The 23,293-nt window shown below is 41.5% G+C and overlaps 1 protein-coding gene across 6 annotated transcripts in view; it reads left to right on the plus strand.

Annotated features, from left to right (window-relative positions):
- The window catches only part of cacnb2b (calcium channel, voltage-dependent, beta 2b), a 37,159-nt gene extending 13,866 nt beyond the window's left edge, over positions 1–23,293 (plus strand). For 2 of the 6 annotated variants that reach the window (XM_076744575.1, XM_076744577.1), the window contains exons 2-14: positions 10,079–10,144; positions 12,978–13,100; positions 13,263–13,402; positions 14,383–14,444; positions 14,548–14,573; positions 15,090–15,170; positions 15,316–15,374; positions 15,475–15,584; positions 16,596–16,604; positions 17,620–17,771; positions 17,928–18,023; positions 18,625–18,798; positions 20,471–23,293. In XM_076744575.1, coding sequence (XP_076600690.1) covers positions 10,079–10,144; positions 12,978–13,100; positions 13,263–13,402; positions 14,383–14,444; positions 14,548–14,573; positions 15,090–15,170; positions 15,316–15,374; positions 15,475–15,584; positions 16,596–16,604; positions 17,620–17,771; positions 17,928–18,023; positions 18,625–18,798; positions 20,471–21,229 — 1,857 coding nt within the window. In that variant the 3' untranslated portion in view covers positions 21,230–23,293. Of the gene's footprint in view, positions 1–3,057; positions 3,216–10,078; positions 10,145–12,977; positions 13,101–13,262; positions 13,403–14,382; positions 14,445–14,547; positions 14,574–15,089; positions 15,171–15,315; positions 15,375–15,474; positions 15,585–16,595; positions 16,605–17,619; positions 17,772–17,927; positions 18,024–18,624; positions 18,799–20,470 lie in introns of those variants that run through there. The other 4 variants (XM_076744576.1, XM_076744580.1, XM_076744579.1 and 1 more) reach the window with 3 other exon arrangements.

The following is a 23,293-nucleotide window of genomic DNA, read 5'->3' on the forward strand; positions in this document are numbered from 1 at the left end:
TAGATTCAGGGTAAGCCCTGATCCTACACAAAAAGAAATGAATCAAGTAGGAATTGACTGTTTGCTAATCGCCCACTGAAAACAGCTTCAGGCCATATGCACGAGGCTGTAATCAAAGCAACACTCTGTACATAAAGAGATGGGATAGTGGTTCCGTTTTGTTTTACCCAACCTAAAACCAAAAACACAAAAGTGTAAGGAGTGCATTAGGCAGGTCAGCAGTTATATTTTCTGCATTGTCAGGTCAAGCTAGCTGGCTCTGACCACTGACTGCTGGACAGCTCTGACAAATGAAAGCTACATCACAGCTACCGTCAGTACTGACTGGGAGATGCAGTCCAAATGCTCCTGAGGTCAAAATGAACATGTTAGCCACAGGTTAAAGGATGGCACGCTATCAAACTGACATTCCTAGAGTGGACTAAACAATGTAAGCTGTAAACGTCTGCATGCGGGCTAACTGCTGTCTACGAAGCCTGCAGCATTTCTTACCACATTATGTGTTGAATGATATATCTGATCTTACATTTATCATACTTAACAATAGGACTAAGTAGCCCTACACTGCAGAGCAGGAGCAGCTTTAGCCTCAGTCTTTTGGCCTGATATCATGTGTCCAAGCGCATATGTAAGGCCCCTTGAATAGGGTTCATACTTTAAACTTTAAAAAGTCAGCCAGAGGCAGTGCTCTCAACCCAAAGGCTAACCTTAGCTTTATTAGCTAGTTCGCTCCGGCTGATGAAATCTGCAGCAATAGATGTCAGTTCAGCCTACAGTATCCACAGTCATCAGCTATAAATGAGAGGTTTGCTTTTAAATAATAAAATAAGTGACAATTGAGAGGTAAATTTGCCAGAGTTGTCATGGTAAACTGCATATGTGCGTATATGGGGGAAAGGAAAAACCAACAGGTGTAGCAACAGTAGCTCAGGAGGTGGGCCTAAGTCAATTAATTGAGGTAATTTCCACATTAAAGTCTTTCTTTAATTTGTAACCACAAATTGGCACCACAAGTAATCAAACCCATATTAACATACTGTATAGACATAAATTACATTTAGTGCAGTACAGATTCATTGCCACTCTTGATCTGTAATTGGATATCTAAAGAGTCGTGATGCAGCCTTTAACTCCTCAGACGGAGACTCGTGCCAAAGTAAAGGTGGCGGTGCCAGCCCAGCCATATCAGCTCCATGGTAGCATCAGGCAGAGGGCATGGAGCCAGTCTCCTTCAGACAGATGATGCAAAGCAGCTGATTAGACAGGGCTTGGAGAAAACTGGATTGGAGCAGACGCTGCATGCAAACGACTGGGCTGTTAATGAAGACGAGATAGAGTAGCAATGAAATCATCGCAGTATGTGGAATAACACATCAAAGTAAATGAACAGCAGCTAAATTGCAAGAGGATTGGTGTTATCAGATTAAATTCACTGTTTCTCAGCAGCAGAAAGAGCCAATACGAGAAAATATTTACAGGTGAAAATGAGAATTTTGAACACCTGGGCTCTGCGCCAGCAGCTCATTGGTGGGCTGACAGGAAATTAGTCACAATTAGATTAGTGACCTGCTCCACAGACAACAATGAACTGTGGTAAAGACTGTTTGGGATGCAGACAGTGTTTTTGTCCTTTTTGATGCATGACTCTATCTACTGAAGCTCACCAGCAAGGTTTTAATGAAGCTTACTAATTTAATACCCCAAAATGTTTCTGCAGATCAACTTGAATATTCGGAGATATGAATAAACATATTACAGCTTTGATCTTGTATCATGAAAGATTATGTCATCTTTGGGAGAGGACAAACTCACAAACCAGGTCTGCTTTAATACTCTGTCAACCAGAACCAGCGGATGTGCTTTGAGCGTTCGCAGTAAAAGCACATTTTGGTACTGGATGTCACACTTTGAGTCAGGACCACACTGACAAGTCAAGCACCACAGGCTGCTCTCCAGTGGAGATGTGGATGGGAGGAGTAAATTTGCCGTCCATGGTTTTAGAATTAAAAGTTCTGTTTATTTGCTGCATGGGCGATTTTAGGGGACTGGCAGTTGAAGGCAGGCTGACTCTGTTATCTGTACATCCCAGGGGGTGTTTATGCATAATTTACACTTTATATGTGTTTGCTATTTGACACCTTTTTCCTGCAAATCCTGAGTTAGCTTATTTTGTTGAAACTGAATCTCCGAGTTCTCATGTGAGGACAGAACATCAACTGTGCAAGCACTGCACAGACGGATGAGACAGACGGGCTGGGCATGGAACAGTATGTGAGACCAGACACATCAATTATAACATCAAGACATGAATGAAGTAAGAAGCAGTCAGCATTTTTTTATTTTGTTTATTTTTTTTATTTTTTCAGATTTACTGTATTGTTAGGTCATTTTTGCTTCTTTGGCCACACCGTGCTTTATTCTTGCAAACATTTGTATGTATTTGCATGTACATTTTTCCTTTACTAGTTGAGATAAATAAAATCCTGCGTGATAAACCTATTTAGCAGGGCATTGGATGGCCCAAGAGTCATGGGGTTTCCACACACCATCCACTATCAAGCTCTGGAGCTCACCATTCTTCACAAATTTGTCACTTGACCTTCGGTTACAAGATAGTCATTTGCCACAGGGATGAGGGCGTCACAGGTCCGCTCATCCTGCAGCTGCTTGCTGTGGTGGAAACTTTCAACCCAAGATGTCTTTTCGTAGCTACAAATGAGACATTGATAGTGGCAGCACCTGGGGAGGACGGGCACACATAGTTTCCATCCTTTCAGAGGACATTATATTAACCGACATCCATTTCCTGGAGACTTACCCTAAGCAGAACCAGAACGACGACTGGGCTAACCCTAACCTTTCCCTAACCCTAATCTTAACCACTGACCAAAAAATTGGCTTTTTCCCAGCTGGGGACGTCCCCAGTTAACTGGTCTTTTGTCTGAAATGTGTCCCCGAAAGTAGTAAGAAACTCACACTTGATCTTCCAAACAACTAGAATAACAGCATCTACTCAACCATGCAGGCTCACACATCCACCCCTGTAATCTGCCACCCACTCTCCATCGAGACTCGAGTGCAGTGAACTCCTCTCTCAGTCACTGTGGAGTTAGACTTTCACATCATCTCGTCCATGTGGACTCTTTGTTGCTTAAATTTTGCATTGATGCTTGGTCACTTTGCGCTGTGTGAGAAGGATGCACATACCATGCAGGGTAAGACAGAATCTGCTGCTACTGTTTATTATTAGATCATCTCCCTTTCTGTTCCTCTGTGTGTGTGTGTGTGTGTGTTTATTTATTTATGTGACTGGCATGTAACCAGCATGAATGACACTTAACCGTTAGATGTTTGACGTCTTAGACTGTGAGAAGTACAGTAGAGGTGGCATTGAACACTGCCAAGTGGACTCAGTTATTCTCTGTGGAGCTTTAACTGTCAGTTCAATAGCTTCTCTATGGATCTCCCATTGATTTTAATGTGCTGTTCAATGAGTGTTAGTGCCTTTGATCAGTCAATGAGGATGGAGTGAATTTCACTAAATGCTTGGAAGGCAGCTGGAGGTATGGAGGATGATTTTTTTTTCTCTGTGGATTATAGCATGCAACTTACGATAGGAGCAGTATTTTCATCAGTGGGAGTCATTTATGCTTAGGTGGCATATTTCTCTCAATGGTTGCCATGGAAACATGAGGGAGTGTGCAGCAGGATCTGGTATCCCTAGTAAATGGACGGTAAATTGACTGTGTCTGTATAATGCATTTCCAGTCTACAGACCACTCAAAAGTATTTACAGCACGTCAACATTCATGCGCTGATGGCAGAGGCTGCCATGCAAGGTGCCAGCCTGCTCATCAGGAGCGATCCGGTCCTTTCCATCCGAAGCTCCACGCTCATCTGTTCACACACACTCACATGCCACAGCTCCACAAAGACGGGTTCGGTGTCTTGTCCAAGAGCACTTCACTCAGGATGTTGTTCAGTGGAGAAGATGGATTGTGTCCTAAATTAAGAAACTGAAAAAACAGCCCAGTTCAGCTGAACCACAGGCTCATGGATGGATGGATGGATGGATATTTATTTCTTTGAGATTATATCACAAATGTTTCTTCTACTATATACCTTTTACCATTTCTACCCATTCACCAATGTCAAGGCTTTTTATTTTATACTAAATGCCCTTTAAAGCTCCAAATAGCATCCAAGCACTTTTTCCAGATTTTTATCTTATTTATTGTAGCTTTGGCCTTCGTTCCTCTTGGTCATGATGACCTTTTATTCACCAAAATGAGAGCTGAGATACGATCTAGGGGAACGCCTTACAATGAGGACCAGCACGAGCAGCTGTCTGTTAACCACACAGGTTGTAAACAGTTTAGACCTATTGGACAAACCACCTTTTAAGCATCTGTTAGTTTCCACTTGGTTTAATTTGGCAGTTTGTTTGTCAGTAGACAATTTTAAACGGACATTTTAGGTGTATTTTTGATTGGCTGAAATATGGATTTGTTTGCAGTCTGAAAACGTGTGTTGCATGCCCTTGACTTCAAAGCAGTGTCTGACTGAAAAGGAATCAAGGAAAGCAGCTGTATGTGCGCGCTCTCGATGTTAACCTAGCACACATATGCCAAACCAATTACGTCATCCTTTAAGTATATTTTTCACCTTTGGCTGGAATTTATACTTAAAGAGACACTTTTTCTGAACCATTCTGGATGGACTGAAAACCAAATTTGTCAAAAGACACGCAAAGCTGAGATTTAGGCTCACTACAAGTGTTTTCAAACTCTGTGTTTTGGTTTTACAAGAGAAAATCCCTCCAGGATGAGGGGGAACTGGTTTGGATGAAGAGCAGTGCACAGCTTTCAACTGGAAACGTCCCGGACGGTCTCTCACACAGTGGTTATGACGATGTCTCACTCACACAAACTGAATGAGTTTTTCAGAGGTGTGAGTGTAACATCAAAGTTCCTCAAAGCATTTGAACGTTATTTTTCAGGTGTTTCTTTGGTCTGAAGCTTGTGTGGGAACGTTCACTTTGTTACATCTCTGCACACAACAGTGTTCACTTTTGTTTCGGCCCATTCTGCAAAATTCAAGTGACTCAGGGCTTTGAAACAATTGTCATATGGACACATGCTGTGTGTATCTTGTATTATTAGACCAAGCAACCTGAAATCTTAGTTTAGGTTCGTTATTCTGTGTGACTTTAGCTTAACATGAAAAGACTCGTTCTCTCAACAGATAAAAAAAAATAAAGAGGTAATATGCTTGAAATATCTCGAATGTGAACATAAGCTGCATCTCAGCAGTTCTTGAAGACCCGGTCCAGAGTTCAGTTTGTCCTCTAGGGAATCGCAGTGCTCCAGGCCAGCCAGCTGGCTCCTGGTGACTCAGTGGCTCCAATTGTTTCAGTTTAGGGATGGAGTCCATCTCCCCAATCAGGCGCTCCTTGCCTAATGTACTCCCCTGGCACGTGTCAAAAGAGCTGTGTAGACGCTTTTGAGCGGGAAAGGAGTGACCTTCAGGTAGCTCGCGAGAGAATGTGGCTCAACTTGTTCACCCACCCTCCCATCATCCTTGTCCTCCACACTCCCTTTGCCCACCTTCCTCATCACGTTAATGGGCTGGGTTGGCTGTCCAACAGGGAGGAGCAGTGGGGAGAGAAAAGGGAGAGGAAGGAAGGAAGGAAGAGAGGATGAATGAAAGTAGAGTTTGAATAGGAGAGCATATGACATAAGAAAAAATAAATGGATAAGAATTAAAGAATACTGTACGGTAGTATTAAAGCTCAGGAATTTATTGGTAAATAAAGAGGAAGATTCCTGAAATGTTCTGTGATTCATACCAAAGCCCGTGTTTCCTGTCACAAAAGGTGCTCTAGCCTCACAACTAATCATTAGTTTCAGATACAATGCAGCATAATGTCCATAAAATTTCAGAAAATATTGAAAAATACTGAGTTCCCTGATGACAAAGAAAAGCACGAAATCCTCACTTTTGAAAAGCTTTAATCAGAGAATATTTGCCGTTTTCTACAGTTCTCTGTTATTAATGATTATAATAATTAATTAATCACTTTGGTTCTAATTAAAAATGTACATGGCTTCAGCTAAAGGCTTGAGTAAACGGACCCTTTATTTGAAAGTATTATTTTTGCTTTTGTCTGTATACCATCCCTGTGGTGCCTCGGACAGATGACTCACACCTCAGCAGTAATTAATCGTATCTGAATGATGTGACTTCCTCCTCGAGTAAATATTTAAATCAACACTAAAGCAGAAAAAAAAGAAAAAATTCATAATAATTAATCATTCATGTAATTCCCGAATTTTTGCTTCCCTCTCCTTCACCCAGACAGTAGATTTCTCTACTCACCTGCAGCAACGAGCTCAACATTGTTTAATAATTCAGTGGGGGCGTTTTGTACTATTGGCTGGGTGACATTGGCTTGCAGGAGAGGCGAGTGCTGTGCGAACAGATGTCTACACCAGCCATGGGTAAACAAAAACCCATGCCTGGGCATAATTCTGCCCCGGGGAGATTTGCTTCCTCCTTCTCTCTTATTCCCTCCTCATCATGTTGAATTCTCTTTCTTGATGTTGTCTCCACTGCACCCTCCTGCTTCTGTACAACTTATTCTCTCTGCCAATTACCAGCACTGTCCCACCTTGTTAATACGTGCATCATGTCCTTCTCTCACATTATTTGAGACTGTATTATTTTTTAATTTTGTTTAAGGACATATTTGTTTTCAGTTGAGCCTCTCATCTCTGTTTTGCCTGCTTTTTTAGTGATTCTTTTGGCTCAGTTTTTGTAACTAAGCCATACGTCATTTGAATTTTGTGATCAAAGTGGAGTTAGTGCTTTTGTGTATAATATATTTTTTTAGTGTTTTAACATGCTTGATATTATTGGCTCTCTTTAAGACATTTGTGAGCTCTTTTTTTATCTTGGCAGTTAAGATGAATTTTGACACTGGATGGGTTTCTTCCATTAACATGGCTGCCAGAAGACAGTGTTGGCACTTAAGTATTTTTGACACACTTTGCAGCTGACACACAGCTGCAAACGCTGGCTACTAGCATCAGAGTTAGGGTGCCTCAGTAGTGCCAGGCAGCGCAGTGTGCACTCATTAGGAATAACACAGAGAATAGCAGCAGACGGCATAAAGGAGAACCAAAATTGTTCTCTGCTGGTCGAGCATGAGGCTGGATATTCACCCAGTGTGTTCTTCGACTTCAACCCTGTCTCCTACAAAATATATTCTCATGGTTTGTTGTGCCAAAGATGTTTTGGAGGAAACATAATTGCTGCCTTGACAATGGTTTATGTCCCATGTTGTTAAGCTTCTAAAATGTTTGGTGAATAGTTCAGCATTTTGGAAATAGACAGATTTGCTGTCTTTCCAGGAGTTACATGAGACGGTCGTGCCTGTGTGTTAAGTACAGAGCTGGAGCTGGGACATAGTTAGCTTATCTTAGCATCCAAGGTCAAAAATACACATACCAACACCTCTAAAGCTCACTGATAGACATGTTGTGTGTCATTTGTTTAATCTGTACACAAGCAGATATGTAAAGAGAAGAATTTTTGGTTTCAGAGAAGGTTACATGCTGGAACTATTTCTCATCTAACAGCAGTGTACCCATCCACCCTGGACCTTTAAGTAGAGGCACGATGGTACCAAACCTCACTGTGATGACAAGACTGTGGGAAGCTGCAAACAGTCAATGCCAAAAGTTCTGCCACATAACTCCAAACAACAAATGTTAACATTTCAGTTTGTGAGTGCCTCCTACAAAATGCATTTGTAATTTGCAGCTGAGTTGAGGAGGCTCAGCTACAGAGGGGTGCAGTCAACTCTGCCATGCTTCACTAGCAGGAGCTGTTGTACTCTGATGTCTTTCTATTGCAGTACTTTTGTTTTGCATTTTGAAGTGATACAAGAACTGAAGAGAGCATTTTCTTATTTTCAGCATAATAACCTGACGTTCTATTGAGCACAAAAATGACATATAGCGCAAAATATTGTTCTTTACTAAAGTTTCTTGTCATTAATATGCAGAGCAACAATTTGAGATTAGACCTGAGAGTATTGACTCGACACACTGGAAGTCACAGAGGACTCACAGGATCCCTGTGTTGTTAAAATGCATCAGACTAAGCAGACTGTCTCCAATGAGAGGGAGAGCTGATTTGTGACTTTAGGATGCAAGTGTGTATCTTGAGTGCCAGATTGACGCAGAGGGCTGTGCCACCTCCTGGCTATGACACAGAGGGCATTAATTACCATGTCTTTGAGGGGACAATCTAATCTCTGGGACACATGGCACATAAACCTGAGCGTCCCTGGAGGGATCGGTTGCGACACTTCCTGACAATCAAAGGCAGGATGGTTTCTGGGAAAAGGGACATTAAATGGGAAGACATGTCTTGGATATGTTATGAAGTCAAAAGCTTAATGGCGAAGTGTTCAGTCACTTTGAGTTAGAGGATATCTGGATATATATACTGGATATATTTCCAAAACTGTTGAATAATGTCAAAAGATCGTTGTGCCTAGCTGAAACCTCATCACCTCAGGAGTGCATTTTTTATGTACTTCGAACATTTTTCCTTAATGTCTCTGCTGGAGTTTTTTTCACATTTCAGTGTGAGTAAGAGTAGTTAGTTGCATGATGTGTTTATTTACATTTCCAAAGCCACATCTATGTTTGAGGAAAAAAGGGTTGTTATAGTTGTAGCGGTTCCTCCATGAAGCCGCTGTTATGGCATCTGTTCTGCTATGTTCTCGCATCATTAGCAAAAGCGAACAATAATTAATGCATCCACCCCATGATTCGGATCTGCCACAAAATTGAATGGGTTCTTCCATAGCCTATGTTACACTCCTCCACCAAGATTCATGAGAATCGGGCCACTAGTTTTTCTGTAATCCCGCAGAAAAACATGCAAAGCTAGTCAAAAACATACCTCGTTTTTGATCTTTATTGTTATTTAATCAAAACCGGTCTTCAGTCAATAATTATAGTCAGTATTGGTCCATTGGCCCATCCTACAGCTTCATTTGCATGAAAGGTTGAAGTCTTCACAGGTCCAAATGTTGGAATCAATTCAGAACAGAAGTGGAAAACCTGCCCGAGCTCTAAATTAATTTTCAGGAATAGAGACCTGATCCTTATAAAGCTAATACAAAATGCAGACAACCAGAAAAAAACATAAGAGAGAGAATGCCTGCAGCAGCATGATGTGTATCAATTAACAAGCAGCCAAGGTCAAAAAGGGCACCTATACAATAATAATAACAATAATGATGTCTTAAGATCAAATGTAAAGTCACATAATTCCATCAAATAATTTGGTTCTATGCTTCAAAGACTCATTTATACAAATAATTGTTTTGTAGCTCACTGGGAAACATATAGAAAGAAGAAACAATTCAGTATCTGTGTGAATCAAATTCCAAAATACTGTCTGTCTGTCCGCTTGCTGTGGCTGGGAAGTCACAATCGTTCCCTCAGCCCGTGGGAACAGCTGAATAATATCTGTGGCTCTGGAGGAGCTTTGTCGTGTCTGAGAAATTTACACAAGTGACCCACTTGTGTACTTGTGGCTTGGACTTGGAGATTTTGACTGAAAAAACAAATTATGGATTACAGCTGGGGGTGTGGAAACCAGGCAGGGAGGGTCTAACACAGGGTGCTGTTTGGGGGCATTGTGGGAAGTGTAGGATGTAGTGTTTATGGAGTATGACCCATAAAAATGAAGATATCCTCATTTGTGCTGCATCAGTTTTGACATTCTGTCTGATGACTATTACAACCTTAGCTTCAATCAGTCAGAAGTGACGTATTAGTTATAATTGGGATCTTTTTTATCTATGAGACTGATGTATTTCTTTCTCTGTCTCTCATTGTTTTCTTACTTTTTCATCAAAAACACATTTTCCACACTTCAATAAAATTCAGAGTGAGTGACTGATCTGAGTGAGTCCACAGTAAATGCACAACGATGAAATCAATGCAGAGGATTGATGAAACTAATCGTCACCATTGTCTCTCTCTCTCTCCTGCAGGGAGAGCGTCAGGACTCGGATGCCGTTGAGGAAAGAAACGCTCAGGTGCAGCTGGAGAAGGCCAAGGTACTTTCTCACTCTCTCATCAGCCGGCCGACCCGCCACGGCCCTCGCAGGCTCGTTTTTCAGAGAGGCTGCTCTCAAGGACGTGATTACATCACAGACAGGAAACACAGACATCGGGACATCGGATTGGCAGAGCAATATCCTGCTATTAAAATGAGTCACTGCAGTCTTCTTCCTTGTCATCCCTTTATGTGCTCCATGTCTGGAGAAGGATAATAATGAAGGATATTGATTATTGCTGATTCAGTTCCGTCGACGGCTTTATAGCAGTGGAGCCATATATTTCCACTGAGAGAAACCGAGTCGAATGCAGCTGCTATTCAACAAGCCGACTTATGTAATTTAAAATGCAATAAATGTTTTAGCATTTGCACCTATGAAGATATACGAGTACAGTAATCTGTAGTCCAGTGTGTGTTTGAGGTGAGGGAAGTCACATTATCCCATTTGAAGTTTTACCATATAAAACATTTGTTCACATACGATTCAAGGTTCTAAGAGTTTTTAAGTGTTAGTTTGATAATGTACTTATTTATCAGTACACTGTTCCCGGCCTCTTTGGCTTTGACCCTTTACAGTCATCTCATGCCTACTCGTGATCCCTCGTCACAGCTTGCACACGTCCATGAGTTGTGATCAGTTCAACCAAAAAGTGATTTCTTCTGCTTGCTTGATTCTTATGGTTTTGAAAAGGAAAAAAGATATGAGAAATATCAGAATTTGTTTTATTTTGTGCAGCAGAAATGTTTTTCCTTCTTCTTTCCTTTCCCAACAATCACAGTGCAACCAGTCAGATTTATTTTGCAACCTTTGTGTACCAGTTGATGCTAAAAGCCGATCAATTCTCCAACCGTTTGTTGGTGTTGTTAAGTTTAAGAGTCTGTTTGGCCGTACACTTAGCATTAGGGCCAGGTTATACTACAAGAAAAAGTGGTTTGAATGACGTTTTGTGGGAAATCAAAAGTGTTTATAGCTGTTAGGAACCTGCCATCATAGAGAGCGGGGAGATCTGGAAATGGAGATAGTGAAGAATTTTTTCTGATCGTCTCTCCTGGATGGCATTCATGGCGTTTCACTGGGCTGTTCACCGTAAAAAAAAGTGTCAGGAATGCTTGTGTCAAGAATGAAAAAGGAGAGCCTGACTTACTTCTCACCTTGGCACAGCTGGCCAATCACTGCGTGAAGTGGGTGTGAATGTCAGATTGGGGAAAGTTATAGAAACTAGAACAGCGCCCGGCGAAAACGTGCCTGTTTGGAACGGGCCGATCGCTTGGCCTCCGGTTCTGCTGCTTGCAGACGTTGTGCTGCCTCAGGTCCTGAGCCCTGACCCTGCTGTCACTGCTCACAGCTCTTTGGGACCGGGCCCAAAGTTACATCACTGATGCTTGAAACGTTTGAGTTTAGCGAATCGAAATGATACATTTTCAGGACTTTTTTTTAAATGTGCCATCCCCGGTCTCTCACACTGTTTAGTGTGTTTTTTGTTTTTGTTTTTTGACCACGAAGGTCACTACACAAATATATTATTACAGCTGACATCAAACTCTTCTCCTCTCCTAAGCGGCGCCTGCTGATACACGTCCCATTGAATATTGAATTAAATCCTCCCCCACAGATTTAATGTGCTCCCACCGGTGCTCTGTAATTAAGGCGGCCCTCGCTCGGCCCGTCTCCTGCTGACCCCACAGCCTTTACCACAGCCTCATCTTTCCAAAGTGGAGTAATTAGCAGCTTGATCTGCATGACACTGACATTTGACTCTGATAGGATTACAACTCCAACAGGCATTCAGTCAGAGGGAAGCATGCAGGAGCGACTGTGCAGCGAAGAGGAAGCTGCAATAGAGCTTTTTCACAGCATCGTGTTGGTTTGTCGAAGCAGGAACAGGTGTCAGTAATAACAGTAACCGTAGCTCTGTTCCACTAAGCCGTGACAGTGAGGCAGAGTACCAGCCGTCTGAGACTGAAGCAGCTGAATGGGATCATGATGTTTATTATTTACACGTGTGCTTCTCCTTCACGTCAAAATCTGGTTTGTAACAAAGGCTCTTGCAGATTAGATTTGCTGTGGTCAGACAAATGCTCATTTTGCACTACGTTTGGCTGTACAGCTGAACCTGACCAGTGTTGCTGACACTCTTCAATAATGTGTTTTTATCTAGTGTCCCACATATGTGAATTACACAGTTTTGTGCTGTATTTTGTTGCTTTGTGTGCACAAATTAATCATTTTAGAGCACAAACTAGTCATTTTTGGGCAAAAGTTAATTCCAGAGCACATTTTTTCTCCTTGACACTGGTTAGGTCCTGTATATCTGCAGTGTCTTTTGATATCTTTGCCAAATACTTCCTACTTAAACAGTTTTGCATTATTTATTAATCTTCCTTTAAATATGTAGTCAAATGCTATAATTTACTAGCTGTTAATAGTAAGCTGCAGAGCTGTTTTGGCCCAGTGTGGTAGTCGGGAAAAGCACAGTGCTCAATAAAAAAAGAAAAATAAAATAATACATTAAGCTACTTACAGAGCAGCCACATACAACAAAATGTGGGAGACATATTCAGATCTTTTACTTTAGTAAAAATAAGAGGCAGATTTCAGTGTTGAACATTGTGTGAGAGTTTGTGCCGTCATCACGCTCACTCACATTGATTTTCCAACACAAAATTATTTGTTCCTGATTGTGATAAAGATTGTTTTCAATGTGTGGATTCATTATAAAGCATTTTTTGTGATTTTTTTTTTGTGTGTGCGTAAAGATGTGTATGTGTGTGAAATTCCAGACACCCATTAGTAATAGCATACTGTGTGAACGCCTGTTCTGTGTCCTCAGTACAAGCCTGTGGCGTTCGCGGTACGTTGCAACTTCTCTTACACGCCAGCAGACGACGACAACGTTCCCGTCCCGGGCCAGGCCGTCACCTTTGAGGCCAGAGACTTCCTCCATGTCAAAGAGGTTTGAAACAAGCACACACACACACACATTACTGAGCAGTCGACACAATGGAATAACACAGGTTCTCAGTAGAGTTATAAACATCAGAGTAAAAACCAATGTGAGCCAGGCCTATGGATCAAGCCTTGAATTTACCTTTTTTATTTTGTTTTCAATGAGCAGAAGTTTAACAATGACTGGTGGATTGGACGGCCGGTGAAGGAGGATGGTGTGGTGGGCTTCATCCCCAGTCCAGTCAACCTGGAAACCATCCTCATCAGAAGAGAAGTCCAGGCGAGGAAAGCTGCCAAGGCCTTAGCCAAGTACGTGCTGCCTGTGTCTCTTTTCCTCAGGCTTCAGTACAACGTGGTTACAAACCAGCACACAAGCCCACGCAGTGGTGGGATGATTTATCTTGTAATCCTAATAATAATCTTTATTGGTCCAGCACACATACAAGCAAAACATCACTACAAAGTGCAATGCAGAGGATTAGATGACATTTTAGGCATTCAGCTGATGCCCTTTGAAAACATCCACAGATTAGTCAAACTGTATTTTGACCAGAGAGGTGTTGCCAGCGTGAAAGGGTCACTCCAGGAATTGTTTTGTGGGTAGAAACAAAGCAAGCATGACTGGAAAAACTGCAAGGGTGCACTGTGGCAACACTGAGCTGAGGGCCCCGAGCGACCCCCTGTTCTTCCACTGTGTGCACAGAAGTCCCAAACAAATGCACAAAGTTAGGCGCTTTGATTTTCAGCCAAGGTCTTGGTTGGAAGAATACTTGACAACTGTAATCAATGCTTTTTCCAGAGCTATTCTTTTTTTTAATACATTTTCCAGCATTTTTACAGTCATTGGTTGCTGTTTATTTCAGCCTGGTGTGAAATTTCCCGTCAAACATGTGAAACTAGTATGAAAAAGTAGCAATGCTTCCCTTTTGTTCAGTCAGTGGGTTGTTTTTACTCTAATCAGCCTGGCAGGCAGGAAGATCCACTACAGACTGAAAGATTTTGACTTGACCCAGTTAGACTGAAAGAAACACATCTAGAGGATCTTGGAAATTTGGCGACTGTGTGTACTGAATCACTTCAAGGGATTTACCCTCTAAGCTTCATGTAGCCGTGTCTTATATAAGTGGATATACAGTGTGTAAGCACAAATTATGTTATTGTTATGAAACATAGTGCTCTGCTTTCACCACGACTGAATCACTGACATTTAGGCAGTAAAGACGAGCCTGTTTGTCTCCATCTTTAGTGGGAAACATCTGAGCTAATTCAGGACTTTTCTCTCACTTCAGCAAAGCAGCATCTCAAGCAGCTCAAGATATGAACTCAAAGAAGTATACTCCTCCGTCACAGGGTCAGTGCATGTGCTGAATTGTGTAAAAATATTTTATGTTGTCTGTTTTTTGATGATTGGTGAGTTAACATTCAACTGCTTTCTTATCCTTGTGTATGAACAGCCAATCAGCAGGTGAAAAAGAAACCGGTAAGTAACTGAAACCAGAGCTACTGAATATAATTCAACATCTATGCTTTATATCCATTAAACAGTGAAAAATTACCCATGATAAAAAAAATATATTCAAATATGTTCAATTCACTACCATATTGAACCAACAGAAATGAAATTATCAATCAGTGGTCAAAATAGCAGCAATAGCCGATTGATTCTCTGTTGATGGACTAATCGGTTAATTGGCTGAACATTTAATATTCATGTATGAGCTGTCATTTCTGAGGGCTGAGCCACCGTTCTGCACCTGCATCTTGGGTGAATGATGTGTCAAACAGTCCAGTATGAAACATGAGTTCAACTTGTGTTCATCATCCGGCGTCAAACTCCGAGCTCGTTTATGGATCCATTTATTTGGTGATGGGTGCAGCTGCTCTGCTGTTCACAGGGATCGTAGCCTGGCTTTGATGACGAGGTTGTGATGCTGGTATGTAAATGTGCATTCGCAGGCCTTCATGCACTGATTTCAACTTGTGTTTCTTTGTCTAGGGGGAGCAGGTGTCTATGTATGATGTAGTGCCTACAATGCGTCCTGTGGTTCTAATGGGACCATCACTGAAGGGCTTAGAGGTGAGTCAGCCACACTCTTAATAGGCTCTCGTGAAGGGCCTCAGACGCTGTAAGGATGAGAAACCTAATCTGAAATAAATACTGGTATTTTGTGTTGAATAGCGGGGAAATTCATTTAACATCCATGTTTCCTGTGAAATTCCAGGTTACAGATATGATGCAAAAAGCACTATTTGACTTTTTAAAACACCGATTTGAAGGCAGGTAAGTTCTGATTTAAGTCCTCAGTGTCGCACCTTTTATGTCGAAGTTAAACCAAATGAAAATAACGACTGTGTAACAATCTCTGTTTCTCTGTCTCCAGAATTACTATTACACGGGTCACAGCAGACATCTCTCTGGCTAAACGGTCCATCCTCAACAACCCGGGCAAAAAGGCCTTAATGGACCGGTCGAACACCCGCTCCAATTTAGGTACACAGCTTTATCATCCCAACCTGAAGCCAGCAGTCATTATCTTTGGCCCCACTTTTATCTAAGAGTAAGAGGGTTGGAGTTTAGCTCAGACAGAAGCAGTAACAGAGGAGTACACTAAATTCTAAAATAACTTCGAGTAATTGTCTTAGCTTTCTGGCTCTCATTGTGTTGTCCCTTGTGGCAAACCTCACCCACTTGCAACCCTAATTAGGTTAAAACAAGCAACTGATACTATCAGACCCAGGTCTGAAATGAATGTCAGACTTTCACTTGTTCTTAATCTCATTAAAACATTGTGCAGTTATTTAGGGGCAGAATTTTAGTGCGCACGCTGAATAGACGGCCCATTATTCAACAGGACAGTATAATGTTAAAGATCACTGCATGCACCACAATAGAGATCAATACACGTAATGAAAGGAATAGTTGGTCATCTTGGAGGATAAGTTTATCAATCAGATCAATACCACTCTCATGTTTGTACCCGAAATATGAAGCTACAGCCAACAGCTGGTTAGCCAAGCATAAAGGGGGGAATGGGAAAACAGCTAGTCCGGCTCTGTCAAAGGGTTTAAAAATCTGCCTACGAGCACCGCCGAAGCTCCCTGACCAACATGTTATGTCTTGTGTGTTTGATTCAGGCCATTTCTCTCTGTTTCTAGTCGTTATGCTAAACTCAGCAACTCTGCTGCAGCTTCATGTTTAGCTTCAGCTTGGAGGGTGGTATCAAGCTTTTATTCTAACTCTAGAAAGAAAGCAAAACAGCTGGAATATCCCTAGATGGAAAAACCAGCTGACATCTAAAACATGCGTAGGTGGCTGGATTGTGTCAGTATGCTCACTGGATATTTGCTGAGCATTTGCTGTCTTTGCCCCAGTAACACTGTGCAGTAGGCTGAATCCCCCCTCAGTTACAGAAAGAAAAGATGGCTGTCAAACAGAAGCAGGATAAGATTTACTTGGTTTTCTCTACTCTTGTCTTTCTCATTGCTCTCTCCTCCTCTCCAGATGCTGCCGGTATGTATGACTGAAAGCACTGGTAGTCCATGTCTGTTTGAATGTTCCACCCTCCTTCCTCTCATCACCTCATGTCAATACCAACACTGTCAGTGTGTATATATACACAGACAGTGGCACAAGCAGATGTCCTCTGCTGTTTATCAGATGTGTAAGATGTAATTCACTCTTATGGTATTTGTGAGTAGTATGACATCTTCAGGGGCTGAAACAGCCTCAGCGGCTTCCTCCTCCATGCCCTGCTTTCCTGCTCTCTAGTGGCCAATCTCTGAATTTCTTCTTTTTAATGGATCAGTTGCCCAGGAAAATAAAACATACATCACTTATTTAGAGAGACACGTTAAGTAAGCACAGTTTCACAGGACATATACATTTTTTTCATGTCTGTCCTTTTGACTCGTCTTGTTTTCTGGAGTAGAAATAAGAATATGATGTTTTTGTTTGTTGTGTTGAGATGCAGAAAAAGGTTTAATAGTTACAAAACTGACATCTTTGTTTCAAGCTTTCCACAAGGTCCATTTACTAGCTGTTCAAGAGCTTTTGATTGCACCGCATGGTCTTCTTCAGTAGATGGAGTTTCCCATTTATCATGGAATTGTAGATTGTAGAATTTCCATTTTTCTGAGTGCTATAAGGACTTCTTATCCGTGTTAGCATCTTCTTCTGAGGAAGATTGTGTGATTCCACTGAAAGCTCGACAACAGCTATCACAGTAAATGGACCTTGTGGTGAGAAATACCTCCTTACCTCCTCATTTCTGGATCTTAATTTACTGGTAATGCAAATATATATGAAATAATTTGAAATTACGCTCACTGGTATAACGTAGGTGTTTCAAATATATGATCATAAACTTGTGAAATTACAATTCAAAGCTACAGATCAATGATAAGAAAATGTCTTCTGTGAGATGCGGTATCTTGTTTTAGATTTAACAAGAAATGAAATGCACACAACTGATGGATTTCTTGCATCTTAAGGATCAAAGTCATGCTTTCACTCTGTGCCTTTGCAGCCCAGATCCAGGGGGAGGTGGAGAGGATCTTTGAGCTCGCCCGCAGCCTGCAGCTGGTGGTTCTAGATGCAGACACAGTCAACCACCCTCTCCAGGTGTCCAAGACCTCCCTGGCACCAATCCTAGTCTATGTCAAGATCTCCTCACCAAAGGTAAGCATCATCTTCTTTTGGACTGGCTGCTCCCCAGTTCTTTTACCAGTTTGCATTGAGTGTGGACTCCACAGGAGAACGGTCCTGCAACAATCAGCCAGTTTAACCTTGATTGTTTCTTTCTCTGCATCTTTTTTCATCACTTCTGTTTTGGAGGTGTTGACACGACTGATCAAGACTCGAGGGAAGTCACAGACCAAACATCTTAATGTACAGCTGGTGGCAGCAGACAAGCTTGCCCAGTGCCCGCCGGTGAGTGCCATCTAGTGTCCGAAACTGGTGTAGTGGTACTGATCAGGAATACAACATTTGATCTTGAACAGAATATTTTCAGACTCCATTTGAATTTTACTAGTATTGGGGAAAATATGAAGTGAGGGAGGGCAGCACTGAGACAGCATTTCGACTTTCATGTTGGGAAATGAAACTTACAGAAAACAGAATGAATAAAATATGAAACATTTCAGAGATTTGTGACCACAAATGACCTCAGTATTTCTAAAAATCCTGCTGTTACAGATATCAGAATTAGTGCTGTAGCCAAATTCAGCATATAATTTCCTGATGCCAAATTCAAAATCCTCACTGAATGCTCGTGTTACTGTTGACACAGGTGCCCCTTTTTTGAGGTGACCTTATTTCCTTACATCTCCTTATCTGAATCTCAATGCAAGACCTAATTGTAGACGTGCGTGATTACCAGAAGTGTTATTTGTAAAGCCCACCCACACCTCTGTAACTCTATCAGTTGTGTCACAGTGTCTATATTAATCTACTGTCTCTGTTGCTGGCTCGTCCTTTGTTTGTTCCCTGCTGTTGGTCTTTTACTGTCCTTATTTTCATTTTCCTGCAGGAAATGTTTGATGTCATCTTAGATGAGAACCAGCTAACTGATGCCTGTGAGCACATTGCTGATTATCTGGAGTCTTACTGGAGAGCCACTCATCCACCAGAGATGGAGTCTGACAACGCACTGGTGGCCCAGCTGGCTGAGAACACACTGCCCGCCAGTCCTTCAGCAATACAGGTACATGAGATACACAAAAAAGTTATTGGTGATATCATTTTCATCTCATCTCATCCCACTCATCTCACCTGTACAGAGTCTGCTAAATGTAGAGATCTACATAGTAAACTATGACACATTGAGAATCACAGTATGCTGCCTCTGTATTTGTTTCCATTTATTCATCTAACATTTTCATTTCATTTCTCCTCATCCCACTCCTTTGGAAAGTTGAAGAAATGAAATAGGTCTGCCTCTGGTGAGTGAGATGCCTTCACATTCTGCCACCATTCCACCGCAGCAATGGAGATGAGTTACACTGGCAACTTCTCCAGAAATGATTGGATTCTTACTTTAAAACTGGCGTTCCTTCAGCACTCTCTCACAGATAACTCATGAACTTTCCAGTTTATGGCATAAAAAAGTCCTCAGGTTGATGGCTTCATAATCTCTAAATCATTCTCGTTTGTTTTCAGCCTTCATCTTATTTGCTCAAAAGACCACCGAGGAGGCATCCTTGTTTACACTGGTGTCGAGATGTGAAACAGTGCTTTCAAACAATAAAAACAGCAAAGAATGATTGATAAAATTAAAATACAGAATAATAAACATGCTAAGGAGTAACTCAAAAAACATTTACAGTCAACTAAAATATGATTTGAAGTGAGGCCTTTTAACAGTTTAAGTTTAAAGCCTTTTGCAGGTTATTCTTTGTATAAGACGAAAGAATGACATTTTTCCTAATTCGCTTTTGATTCATGGAATGTGGAGCAACAACCTCATCTGTGAGCGAGTTCCAGGATTATATGAGTTCAGACTTAAAAGGGATGAAATATAGGGTGGAAGAATCTGTATTAAAGCTTTGTACATGAATAAAAACCAATGCTGGTTTTTATGATGTGCTTTATGGTGCGTGATGAGATGTGCCCACGAGCATAGCTCACAGTGACGTTGCTTGAAAACCTCAAAACGATAGATGATTACCAACAGTTGATTAGAATAGGAATAACTGATCACAGTGTTGCAGATATGAGACTGTCTGCTGATCAAATTATCACAACTAACTTTTGGTTGACTGAAATGAATGCATCATTATTTTTGTATGAAATGTGTTTTTTGTTTTGTTGTTTTTTTTTAACAAAATAATTTATCAGGTAATCAAAAAACAAAACAAATTTAAAGTGAGATCAATTAATTAATAGTTCAAATGAACAGCAGTCGCACCAGCTGTAGAACAGATGTGGAGAAGCCCAAGGCAGCAAGTGTGTCTGTTTCCATGTGAGTAATTGCACAAGGCTGCACTGAGTGGCCTCAAGTCCCATGACAACACCGAGTATTATCATCCAAAAATATTCAGACTGCCTCTGGTGTGATTGCCAGTTTAGGCACTCGAGGGCCAGTTGCCTCCTCAACAGCAGCTGTGTGTGTGTGTGTGTGTGTGTGTGTGTGTGTGTGTGGATGTGGATGTGTATTACTCATGTTGTGGGGACATAAATCTGTTTACAGAGTCTCATTGTGGGGACTCACCTTCCTTATGAGGACAAAACTCAAGTGTATGTGTGTGTGTGTGTGCACGTGTGAGCGTGTGTGCACCACCATATAAGTATGTGCTTGTGTTGCGAGTAAACTGTCTACATATGTGTGTCCTTCACATGCATGTATGTGATCTTTATGTTGCGTTTTCTTGTGCCAGGATGGGGAGAAAAACAAAAAGTCAGCTGCCTCCAAGAGGAAGGGTTCCCGAGAGAACCATCTAGACCAAGAGCCCCCTCCAGCCCCAGCACAGGAACAGAGGGCTGAGGAGGGCCAGAGGGACGAGGAAGAGCGGCTCCTGAGGACTGAACCAAAGAGACCCCAGCACACCCACCACCATCACCATCACCACCACCACCACCGCCGGATGGAGCATCACAGCCACACGCAGCACAACCAAACATCCGGTGCCCTGGAAGTGCAGTCAGGCAGGGATTACAGCGAGAGGCCTCCCCGCAGGCACCTGCCAGAGGAGAGGGAGGAAGAGGTAGAGGAGGACGAGGAGGAGACTCGCTATAACCACCGGGGCCATAACCACCACCATCATAACAGCAACCACCACCATCACCACCATCACCACCACCAACATCACCGTGGGAACAGCCAGCCACACGTCGGGGAAGATTATGAGCAGGAGCACAATGAACGCAACCGGCAGCACAGGCATCACCCGCATATTCCCCCACGGACACACCACACGGATCACTATCCTGCGCACAATCGTCACAACTACCACCACTACCAGGGCAGAGACAGGGACAGGGACAGGGACAGAGATAGAGATAGAGATAGAGAGAGACACAAGGACAGGGAAAGAGACAGGGAACGAGACAGAGATAGGGACAGAGATAGGGATCGAGGCAGAGATAGAGACAGAGATGCACGACAATGGCACAGAGATTCCTACATACACCAGTGACTGTGTTGTTTCTTCTGTGCGTTTGTCCATTGTTTTATGCTGCTCAAGTTAAAATGCACTAATGGACAGCGCAGAGTGGCGTGTCATCTTTGTAAACAACGTTTCTCCTCGTATTGTTTGCCATGTTTTATTTTTTACTCTCTGCCACTCACACACTTTGTCCTTCTCCCTTGGTCTTTACCCAAATTATCCAGACCTCTTGGTTTCTGTCCGTCTCATTATCACCTGTTTCATTTGGGTCTACCTGTGTCTTTCTTTGCACAAACATTAGTCAAGATAAACACACCGGTGCGCTCGCGCAGCATCTGTTCTAAAGTTTTTTATTTTGCATTGGTCATGCAAATGCACGGAAACCAAGGATCGCTGTTATCTCAGGATACAATGCATGTTTTCTTGTGATAACGGGATAAATAGAGTTGCTGGTTCATCAGGTACATCTAGCAAAACCTAATGCTGTTTAATGCAACAGTCCTGCAATAAATCCTGCCTTTGTGAAGGTGATGATATTCAGTTTTTATGGAAACTGTAGAGGTGTTAAATCAACTTTTATTTTGTGGTGCTGTTTAATTGTATTGCATTATACTGACAGCTATTTCTGTCTTTAGGGCACTTACAACAATTAAACATACTCTAAACTCTCTCACTTGATAGACATACTTCACACCAGAGGACATCTGGGTGTAGCTCTGATTGGCCCAAAGCCTGTGAAGAGTGAGGCCGAGTTCTGGTGGGGAGTAGGGGAGAACTGGTGATAAAGTCACCACTAGAGGGGGCCTTTTCACACTGTTATTTAGTCTGTGCTTGTTATAAATGAGGTGGACAAAACTCAGTTCAACAGCATCACAAACTACATCCTCCAACATGATTGATCAGATGAACCAACGCTGGCAACTAAGAAGAACAAGAGCTTCTTTTTTTGAGATATCTCCAAAAAAAGAGTTTTTTTCCCCCCAAAATGGCAAAATAATAATTTAAAAAATTTGTCAATTGACAGAAAAATAATCAGCAAATATTTAAGGAACTGAGTAATTATAATCATGAAATCTTCTAGAAAATAATACCAAACATTATCTGGTATCAGCCTCTCAAATGTAAGATTTGACTTTGTTTTTTCTTTAAATGTTTTTCATCATTGTAAATAGGATGTCTTTGGGTTTTGGACTGTCGATCGCACAAAACAAACAATTTGAAGATGTCACCTTGGCCTCTGATGGGCGTTTTTCCACTGTTTTTGACATTTTATACACTGACTGCTTATTTGATTAATCAATAAATTAATCAGCAGATTAACGGATAATGAAAATAATGACGAGTTGTAGCCCAGAACTGGTTATCATGAGAAAACATCTCTGTTATCCTGACATAATGAAGTATTTCACTTGTGATCCCGAGGAGATGAAATTATTGAAACAGTGGCTGGTCTCAGCTTCCATACATTGAATGCATTTCATCAGCTTTCTTTCTACAAAGTTACAGAGAGGGAGGTTTTGTCTTCTCAAATAATCCAATAACTGTGGGGAACAACAGACTTGTGTGTTTCAGTGTCATGTCTGACCCTGCCCCATGTGTTGAAATTGGTGTATCTTCAAGAGCCAACAATTTATTTTAAACATTGGTAAGGAAAGTCAAACTATTTTTCTACATGATTCTAAAGGGAAGTCATACTTTGCTTCCTACTTTTCTAAATGTTGTTCAAGCATATTTATTGACTTGCATTTGTTCTGTCTGGAAGCATGAAAAACGTTTTGGTGACACTGACCTGTGCTATATGCTGGATACTCTATGCATCTTCTTGTGATAAAATATATTGCTTGAATACAATCTCTATGCATTTGTACATACTTCATAATTGCCTTGTTAGGTAAATGCAAGGAGAACCAGAGCACCTGTTGCACTGTTTGGTAGAAGTTGACCGACTGTGTATGATTGCTTTGAGTTGAGTTTGAGACTGAATTGACTCCTTTCAAAATGAATTGTTTTGTTTTGTTTTTCTTTTGTTTTGTACATCATTCAGAAGTTAATTTCAACAAATATGCATTCTATTGTTGAAAACCATTAAAATGT

Source organism: Chaetodon auriga, chromosome 12 (assembly GCF_051107435.1).
Source record: "Chaetodon auriga isolate fChaAug3 chromosome 12, fChaAug3.hap1, whole genome shotgun sequence".
NCBI classification, from domain to species: Eukaryota; Metazoa; Chordata; class Actinopteri; order Chaetodontiformes; family Chaetodontidae; genus Chaetodon; species Chaetodon auriga.